Source organism: Rhopalosiphum padi, chromosome 1 (genome assembly GCF_020882245.1).
Source record: "Rhopalosiphum padi isolate XX-2018 chromosome 1, ASM2088224v1, whole genome shotgun sequence".
In the NCBI taxonomy this organism is placed as follows: domain Eukaryota; kingdom Metazoa; phylum Arthropoda; class Insecta; order Hemiptera; family Aphididae; genus Rhopalosiphum; species Rhopalosiphum padi.
In genome coordinates, this window is record NC_083597.1 from 45,237,528 (window position 1) to 45,247,954 (window position 10,427).

The following is a 10,427-nucleotide window of genomic DNA, read 5'->3' on the forward strand; positions in this document are numbered from 1 at the left end:
TGAGCAATTTTGGTTAACCAATTGAGCAAAATTGAAAATCCAAATTTTTAATCAAATGAGCAAAATTGAATTTCCAATTTTTTAACCAATTGAGCAAAATTGGTAAACCAAATGAGCAAAATTAAAAAACCAATTTTTTAACCAAATGAGCAATTTTGGTTAACCAAATGAGCAATTTTGGTAAAACAAATGAGCAAATTTGAATTTCCAATTTTTTAACCAAATGAGCAATTTTGGTTAACCAATTGAGCAAAATCGGTTAACCAAATAAGCAAAATTGGTTAACCATATGAGCAAAATTAAAAATCAAATTTTTTAACCAAATGAGCAATTCTGGTTAACCAAATGAGCAAAATTGAATTTCCAATTTTTAAACAAATGAGCAATTTTGGTTAACCAATTGAGCAAAATTGGTTAACCAAATGAGCAAAATTGTTTAACCAAATGAGCAAAATTGAAAATCCAATTTTTTAACCTAATGAGCAAATTTGGGTAACCAAATGAGCAAATTTGGTAAAACAAATGAGCAAATTTAAATTTCCAATTTTTTAACCAAATGAGCAAAATTGGTTAAACAAATGAGCAAAATTGAAAATCCAATTTTTTAACCAAATGAGCAAAATTGGTTAACCAAATGAGCAATTTTGGTTAACCAAATGAGCAAAATTGAAAATCCAAATTTTAAACCAAATGAGCAAAATTGATTTTCCAATTTTTTTATCCAAATGAGCAATTTTGGTTAACCAAATGAGCAAAATTGGTTAACCAAATGAGCAAAATTAAAAAACCAAATTTTTAACCAAATGAGCAAAATTGAATTTCCAATTTTTTCACCAAATGAGCAAAATTGAATTTCCAAATTTTTAACCTAATGAGCAAATTTGGGTAACCAAATGAGCAAATTTGGTAAAACAAATGAGCAAATTTAAATTTCCAATTTTTTAACCAAATGAGCAAAATTGGTTAACCAAATGAGCAATTTTGATTAACCAAATGAGCAAAATTAAAAAACCAATTTTTTAACCAAATGAGCAATTTTGGTTAACCAAATGAGCAAAATTGAAAAACCAATTTTTTAACCAAATGAGCAATTTTGGTTAACCAAATGAGCAAAATTGAAAAACCAATTTTTTAACCAAATGAGCAAAATTAAAAAACCAATTTTTTAACCAAATGAGCAATTTTGGTTAACCAAATGAGCAAAATTGGTTAACCAAATGAGCAAAATTGAAAATCCAAATTTTCAACCAAATGAGCAAAATTGATTTTCCAATTTTTTAACCAAATGAGCAATTTTGGTTTACCAAATGTGCAAAATTAAAAAACCAATTTTTTAACCAAATGAGCAATTTTTGTTAACCAAATGAGCAAAATTGAAAATCCAAATTTTAAACCAAATGAGCAAAATTGATTTTCCAATTTTTTAACCAAATGAGCAATTTTGGTTAACCAATTGAGCAAAATTGAAAATCCAAATTTTTAATCAAATGAGCAAAATTGAATTTCCAATTTTTTAACCAATTGAGCAAAATTGGTAAACCAAATGAGCAAAATTAAAAAACCAATTTTTTAACCAAATGAGCAATTTTGGTTAACCAAATGAGCAATTTTGGTAAAACAAATGAGCAAATTTGAATTTCCAATTTTTTAACCAAATGAGCAATTTTGGTTAACCAATTGAGCAAAATCGGTTAACCAAATAAGCAAAATTGGTTAACCATATGAGCAAAATTAAAAATCAAATTTTTTAACCAAATGAGCAATTCTGGTTAACCAAATGAGCAATTTTGGTTAACCAAATGAGCAAAATTAAAAATCCAAATTTTTAACCAAAGAGCAATTCTGGTTAACCAAATGAGCAAAATTGGTTAACCAAATGAGCAAAATTAAAAATCCAAATTTTTAACCAAAGAGCAATTCTGGTTAACCAAATGAGCAAAATTGGTTAACAAGTTGACTGCCTTGAGTATCATATATAATACACGGCTAACTATCCAAATTCGTTCTATACATTTTAACAAGACTTTTCAACCTTGCCTTGAGTATCATATATGCTTCTCACTTATCAAACCATTCTCATCCTTGAGAAATGTTGTAGTCAATCCAAGTTGGTCACACTACTTTTTTTGAATATTATCAATATTTTTCTACACACATTTATTTATTTCGTGATAAAAATTCAATTTTTGATAAAAATTAATCGATTCAAGTTGAGTATCATATTTGATACTCAGGCCCCAGTGGAATACTTATCAATCTATTTGTATACAATTTTTGTGTGTTTATATTTTTACATTGATTATAAATATTAAATAGTTATTTATAATTATTAATAAATTGATTAATCATTATGGATAACCTATTGCGCTATCATTTCAATTATTTTACCATTTCGACGGCAATAATAAAACGTTTTTTCGTATTTGTTCAACAAAAAGTTAACTATGGATGAGTACAACATATCAGAGTTACTGGATATGTCTGATTGGTCCAACGATGATGAGACGGATGCTGATTCTGATTTTCAATTAGAGGTATATCTTTGACTGTACATAATTTGTACTTAGTGTTATCTGTACATTATAGTATTTTATTTTGCACTATTTTTTACAGAGTGATTCAAACGACGATTCGAATGATGACTTATTCAATGAAAATGATTTTGATTTTGTTACTCCGCCTACGCCTGATACTGTTCCTTCACAACAAAACAAATGTCATCAAGATGCATCAAACCCCTCTTGGAATGATGTTGATGATGCATTTCAATCTAACATATTATTCAACCCAAATAATGAGCCAGTGGGCATCAATCATGATATTATTGATACACTAGCTGAAGGTACCCCTTATGATTTTTATTCCTTATTTTTGGATAATGATGTGATACATTTATTGGTTAAAGAAACTAACAGATATGCAAAGTCTTTATTATCAACTAGAATTAGTCCAAAATCACGTCTACATAAGTGGGTAGATGTAACTTCTAATGAAATGAAAACCTTTTTAGGTATTATTATGTGGATGGGTTTATGTCCCCAACCATCAATTGCTTCATATTGGAAAAAAAGTGAAATATATGCATCTAAAATACCAAAATATATGACTAGAAAAAGATTCGAAATTCTTTTGCGCTCATTTCATTGTTGTAATAATGATGACTGTCCTCCTGGTGACCGTTTATTTAAAATAAGTGGACTACTTGACTTACTTTTATCAAAATATAAAATGGCACGTACACCAGAAGAGTCTATGTGCATTGACGAATCCATTGTTCCCTTTGTGGGTCGTCTTTCTTTTAGGCAATATATACAAAATAAAAGACACAGATATGGAATTAAGATATTTAAATTATGCATTGACAATTTCTATACTGTTGGGTTCAAAATTTATGCTGGTAAAGAAGCTGTTGTTGGCCAGAGATTATCAACAAGAATTGTAACTGAAATGGCAGAAGAATACCTAGATATTGGTAGAACAATGTACACTGACAACTGGTATAGCAGCTATGACTTAGCCACTGAACTCTTAAAAAGATCTACTCATCTAGTTGGTACTCTACGATCAAATAGAAAAAACAACCCCACAGAAGTTATAAAAAAAAAATTAAAAAGAGGAGAAGTAATAGCTAAGCAATGCAATCAAGGTATAACAATACTGAAATGGAAAGACAAGCGTGACGTACTAGCTATTTCTACCAAACACTCTGCACTCATGGTTAAAACAACTAATAAATTTGGATCAGATATAGTTAAACCAAAACTTATATTGGATTATAATAAAGGTAAATCCCTGGTGGATGTGTGTGATCTTCGAAACTCATATCATAATCCATTAAGGAGAACATTAAAATGGTATAAGAAAATTGCATTTGAATTACTTTTAAATACTTCAGTTTTGAATGCTTTATCATTGTATGAAGAAATAACTCAAAAAAAAATAAGTATTACTTCATTTAGAGAAATATTGATTGAAAATTTATTAGAAAAAAAAGAAGAGATTCCAACTGAAAATTCACACAAATTATTAGAAACTAAGTCTAGAGGGCGATGTTCTAATTGTTATAAGCATATGGTGGCACAAGGTGGACGTAAACATGCTCAAAGTATTACTAGACAAATTAGAACTAAATGTTCTAGTTGTAAGCGGTTTTATTGTATTCAATGTTTTTCTGAAGAACACAAAATAGGTAAAACCAAATGATTTTTTTTACTATAATATTATTTTGAAAAGTTGATTATATATTAAAATGTCATGTTTTGTTTTTGTATTTACTATTAAAATTTGAATATCAGTTTGATAATAATTAAATTAACAAGTTTGTTACATTTTTTAATTTTATATGCTTGATTATTTGATTATATTTGTTAATTTTTGATTATTATGAACAATAATAATAAAAATAAATATTATAATATTATAGTATAATGATTATTATAATTGTTAAAACAATCGTTATTTGTGAAAACTTTTTCATTTTTATAATTTATAGAAAATAAAAAGTAATGAAGTTAGGCGAGAGGCCGAAACACCATAAGATTCAAAATATTGTGTAGTATTTTATCCAATTGTTATATTGGCATTAACTATCTTTATGAAGTTATAGTTTAATTAAATAAATGAGTGTATATATGATACTCAAGGCAACCGTGGCAAGTTGTGTTGAGAAGCAAATGTGATACACGAGGCGTAATTGGTAAGTTTGTGTTAATTTAGAAGGGCTACATTTGAAAGAAGATTGTGTATCATATTTGATACTCAAGGCGTTCGTGGCAAGATCAGTGAAATTTACAAGGCAGTTAACTTGTTAACCAAATGAGCAAAATTGAATTTCCAATTTTTTAACCAAATGAGCAATTTTGGTTAACCAATTGAGCAAAATTGGTTAACCAAATGAGCAAAATTGTTTAACCAAATGAGCAAAATTGAAAATCCAATTTTTTAACCAAATGAGCATTCTGTTTAACCAAATGAGCAAAATTGGTTAACCAAATGAGCAAAATTGAAAACCAAATTTTTTAACCAAATGAGCAAAATTGGGAACCCAATTTTTTAACCAAATGAGCAATTTTGGTTAACCAAATGAGCAAAATTAAAAATCAAATTTTTTAACCAAATGAGCAATTCTGGTTAACCAAATGAGCAATTTTGGAAAAACCAAATGAGCAAAATTGGTTAACCAAATGAGCAAAATTGAAAATCCAAATTTTTAACCAAAGAGCAATTCTGGTTAACCAAATGAGCAAAATTGAAAATCCAATTTTTTAACCAAATGAGCAAAATTGGTTAACCAAATGAGCAATTTTGATTAACCAAATGAGCAAAATTGAATTTCCTATTTTTTTCACCAAATGAGCAATTTTGGTTAACCAATTGAGCAAAATTGGTTAACCAAATGAGCAAAATTGGTTAACCAAATGAGCAAAATTAAAAATCAAATTTTTTAACCAAATGAGCAATTCTGGTTAACCAAATGAGCAATTTTGGTAAACCAAATGAGCAAAATTGGTTAACCAAATGAGCAAAATTAAAAATCAAATTTTTTAACCAAATGAGCAATTCTGGTTAACCAAATGAGCAATTTTGATTAACCAAATGAGCCATTCTGGTTAACCAAATGAGCAAAATTGGTTAACCAAATAAGCAAAATAAAAAATCCAAATTTTTAACCAAAGAGCAATTCTGGTTAACCAAATGAGCAAAATTGGTTAACCAAATGAGCAAAATTGAATTTCCAATTTTTTAACCAAATGAGCAATTTTGGTTAACCAATTGAGCAAAATTGGTTAACCAAATGAGCAAAATTGGTTAACCAAATGAGCAAAATTGAAAATCCAAATTTTTAACCATAGAGCAATTTTGATTAACCAAATGAGCAAAATTGAATTTCCAATTTTTTAACCAAATGAGCCATTCTGGTTAACCAAATGAGCAAAATTGGTTAACCAAATAAGCAAAATAAAAAATCCAAATTTTTAACCAAAGAGCAATTCTGGTTAACCAAATGAGCAAAATTGGTTAACCAAATGAGCAAAATTGAATTTCCAATTTTTTAACCAAATGAGCAATTTTGGTTAACCAATTGAGCAAAATTGGTTAACCAAATGAGCAAAATTGGTTAACCAAATGAGCAAAATTGAAAATCCAAATTTTTAACCATAGAGCAATTTTGATTAACCAAATGAGCAAAATTGAATTTCCAATTTTTTAACCAAATGAGCCATTCTGGTTAACCAAATGAGCAAAATTGGTTAACCAAATGGGCAAAATTGAAAACCCAAATTTTTAACCAAATGAGCAATTTTGGTTAACCAAATGAGCAAAATTGGTTAACCAAATGAGCAAAATTAAAAAACCAATTTTTTAACCAAATGAGCAAAATTGGTAAACCAAATGAGCAAATTTGGTAAAACAAATGAGCAAATTTGAATTTCCAATTTTTTAACCAAATGAGCAATTTTGGTTAACCAATTGAGCAAAATTGGTTAACCAAATGAGCAAAATTGGTTAACTAAATGAGCAAAATTAAAAATCAAATTTTTTAACCAAATGAGCAATTCTGGTTAACCAAATGAGCAATTTTGGTAAACCAAATGAGCAAAATTGGCTTACCAAATGAGCAAAATTGAAAATCCAAATTTTTAACCAAAGAGCAATTCTGGTTAACCAAATGAGCAAAATTGAAAATCCAATTTTTTAACCAAATGAGCAAAATTGGTTAACCAAATGAGCAATTTTGGTTAACCAAATGAGCAAAATTGAAAATCCAAATTTTAAACCAAATGAGCAAAATTGATTTTCCAATTTTTTATCCAAATGAGCAATTTTGGTTAACCAAATGAGCAAAATTGAAAATCCAAATTTTCAACCAAATGAGCAAAATTGATTTTCCAATTTTTTAACCAAATGAGCAAAATTGGTTAACCAAATGAGCAAAATTGAAAATCCAATTTTTTAACCAAATGAGCAATTTTGGTTAACCAAATGAGCAAAATTGAAAATCCAAATTTTCAACCAAATGAGCAAAATTGATTTTCCAATTTTTTAACCAAATGAGCAAAATTGGTTAACCAAATGAGCAAAATTAAAAAACCAAATTTTTAACCAAATGAGCAAAATTGAATTTCCAATTTTTTCACCAAATGAGCAATTTTGGTTAACCAAATGAGCAAAATTGGTTAACCAAATGAGCAAAATTGAAAATCCAAATTTTTAACCAAATGAGCAAAATTGATTTTCCAAATTTTTAACCTAATGAGCAAATTTGGGTAACCAAATGAGCAAATTTGGTAAAACAAATGAGCAAATTTAAATTTCCAATTTTTTAACCAAATGAGCAAAATTGGTTAACCAAATGAGCAATTTTGATTAACCAAATGAGCAAAATTAAAAAACCAATTTTTTAACCAAATGAGCAAAATTAAAAAACCAATTTTTTAACCAAATGAGCAAAATTGGTAAACCAAATGAGCAAATTTGGTAAAACAAATGAGCAAATTTGAATTTCCAATTTTTTAACCAAATGAGCAATTTTGGTTAACCAATTGAGCAAAATTGGTTAACCAAATGAGCAAAATTGGTTAACTAAATGAGCAAAATTAAAAATCAAATTTTTTAACCAAATGAGCAATTCTGGTTAACCAAATGAGCAATTTTGGTAAACCAAATGAGCAAAATTGGCTTACCAAATGAGCAAAATTGAAAATCCAAATTTTTAACCAAAGAGCAATTCTGGTTAACCAAATGAGCAAAATTGAAAATCCAATTTTTTAACCAAATGAGCAAAATTGGTTAACCAAATGAGCAATTTTGGTTAACCAAATGAGCAAAATTGAAAATCCAAATTTTCAACCAAATGAGCAAAATTGATTTTCCAATTTTTTAACCAAATGAGCAAAATTGGTTAACCAAATGAGCAAAATTAAAAAACCAAATTTTTAACCAAATGAGCAAAATTGAATTTCCAATTTTTTCACCAAATGAGCAATTTTGGTTAACCAAATGAGCAAAATTGGTTAACCAAATGAGCAAAATTGAAAATCCAAATTTTTAACCAAATGAGCAAAATTGAATTTCCAAATTTTTAACCTAATGAGCAAATTTGGGTAACCAAATGAGCAAATTTGGTAAAACAAATGAGCAAATTTAAATTTCCAATTTTTTAACCAAATGAGCAAAATTGGTTAACCAAATGAGCAATTTTGATTAACCAAATGAGCAAAATTAAAAAACCAATTTTTTAACCAAATGAGCAAAATTGGTTAACCAAATGAGCAAAATTGAAAACCAAATTTTTTAACCAAATGAGCAAAATTGAAAACCCAATTTTTTAACCAAATGAGCAATTTTGGTTAACCAAATGAGCAAAATTGAAAATCCAAATTTTAAACCAAATGAGCAAAATTGATTTTCCAATTTTTTATCCAAATGAGCAATTTTGGTTAACCAAATGAGCAAAATTGGTTAACCAAATGAGCAAAATTGAAAATCCAAATTTTCAACCAAATGAGCAAAATTGATTTTCCAATTTTTTAACCAAATGAGCAATTTTGGTTTACCAAATGAGCAAAATTAAAAAACCAATTTTTTAACCAAATGAGCAATTTTTGTTAACCAAATGAGCAAAATTGAAAATCCAAATTTTAAACCAAATGAGCAAAATTGATTTTCCAATTTTTTAACCAAATGAGCAATTTTGGTTAACCAATTGAGCAAAATTGAAAATCCAAATTTTTAACCAAATGAGCAATTTTGGTTAACCAAATGAGCAATTTTGGTAAAACAAATGAGCAAATTTGAATTTCCAATTTTTTAACCAAATGAGCAATTTTGGTTAACCAATTGAGCAAAATCGGTTAACCAAATAAGCAAAATTGGTTAACCATATGAGCAAAATTAAAAATCAAATTTTTTAACCAAATGAGCAATTCTGGTTAACCAAATGAGCAATTTTGGTTAACCAAATGAGCAAAATTAAAAATCCAAATTTTTAACCAAAGAGCAATTCTGGTTAACCAAATGAGCAAAATTGGTTAACCAAATGAGCAAAATTAAAAATCCAAATTTTTAACCAAAGAGCAATTCTGGTTAACCAAATGAGCAAAATTGGTTAACCAAATGAGCAAAATTGAATTTCCAATTTTTAAACAAATGAGCAATTTTGGTTAACCAATTGAGCAAAATTGGTTAACCAAATGAGCAAAATTGTTTAACCAAATGAGCAAAATTGAAAATCCAATTTTTTAACCTAATGAGCAAATTTGGGTAACCAAATGAGCAAATTTGGTAAAACAAATGAGCAAATTTAAATTTCCAATTTTTTAACCAAATGAGCAAAATTGGTTAACCAAATGAGCAAAATTGAAAATCCAAATTTTTAACCAAAGAGCAATTTTGGTTAACCAAATGAGCAAAATTGGTTAACCAAATGAGCAAAATTAAAAAACCAATTTTTTAACCAAATGAGCAAAATTGGTAAACCAAATGAGCAAATTTGGTAAAACAAATGAGCAAAATTGAATTTCCAATTTTTTAACCAAATGAGCATTTCTGGTTAACCAAATGAGCAAAATTGGTTAACCAAATGAGCAAAATTAAAAAACCAATTTTTTAACCAAATGAGCAAAATTGGTAAACCAAATGAGCAAATTTGGTAAAACAAATGAGCAAATTTGAATTTCCAATTTTTTAACCAAATGAGCAATTTTGGTTAACCAATTGAGCAAAATTGGTTAACCAAATGAGCAAAATTGGTTAACCAAATGAGCAATTTTGATTAACCAAATGAGCAAAATTGAATTTCCAATTTTTTAACCAAATGAGCAATTCTGGTTAACCAAATGAGCAAAATTGGTTAACCAAATGAGCAAAATTGAAAATCCAAATTTTTAACCAAATGAGCATTCTGTTTAACCAAATGAGCAAAATTGGTTAACCAAATGAGCAAAATTGAAAACCAAATTTTTTAACCAAATGAGCAAAATTGGAAACCCAATTTTTTAACCAAATGAGCAATTTTGGTTAACCAAATGAGCAAAATTAAAAATCAAATTTTTTAACCAAATGAGCAATTCTGGTTAACCTAATGAGCAATTTTGGAAAAACCAAATGAGCAAAATTGGTTAACCAAATGAGCAAAATTGAAAATCCAAATTTTTAACCAAAGAGCAATTCTGGTTAACCAAATGAGCAAAATTGAAAATCCAATTTTTTAACCAAATGAGCAAAATTGGTTAACCAAATGAGCAATTTTGATTAACCAAATGAGCAAAATTGAATTTCCTATTTTTTTCACCAAATGAGCAATTTTGGTTAACCAATTGAGCAAAATTGGTTAACCAAATGAGCAAAATTGGTTAACTAAATGAGCAAAATTAAAAATCAAATTTTTTAACCAAATGAGCAATTCTGGTTAACCAAATGAGCAA

At 27.7% G+C, this 10,427-nt stretch overlaps 1 protein-coding gene across 1 annotated transcript; it reads left to right on the forward strand.

Annotated features, from left to right (window-relative positions):
* The first annotated feature begins 2,135 nt into the window (after window positions 1–2,135).
* On the forward strand, window positions 2,136–4,418 carry LOC132917876 (piggyBac transposable element-derived protein 4-like). Its single transcript, XM_060978850.1, has 2 exons — window positions 2,136–2,534; window positions 2,614–4,418. Exons 1-2 carry the CDS (start codon window positions 2,445–2,447, stop codon window positions 4,201–4,203), a joined length of 1,680 nt encoding a protein of 559 aa, XP_060834833.1. The 5' UTR covers window positions 2,136–2,444; the 3' UTR covers window positions 4,204–4,418.
* The last annotated feature ends 6,009 nt before the right edge of the window (window positions 4,419–10,427 follow it).

Excerpts from the sequence above, each read along its gene's own strand:
- LOC132917876 (XM_060978850.1), top strand. The coding sequence starts at position 2,445 with ATGGATGAGTACAACATATCAGAGTTACTGGATATGTCTGATTGGTCC. Across the intron at positions 2,535-2,613 it reads ATTCTGATTTTCAATTAGAG|AGTGATTCAAACGACGATTC; the intron begins GTATATCTTTGA and ends TATTTTTTACAG.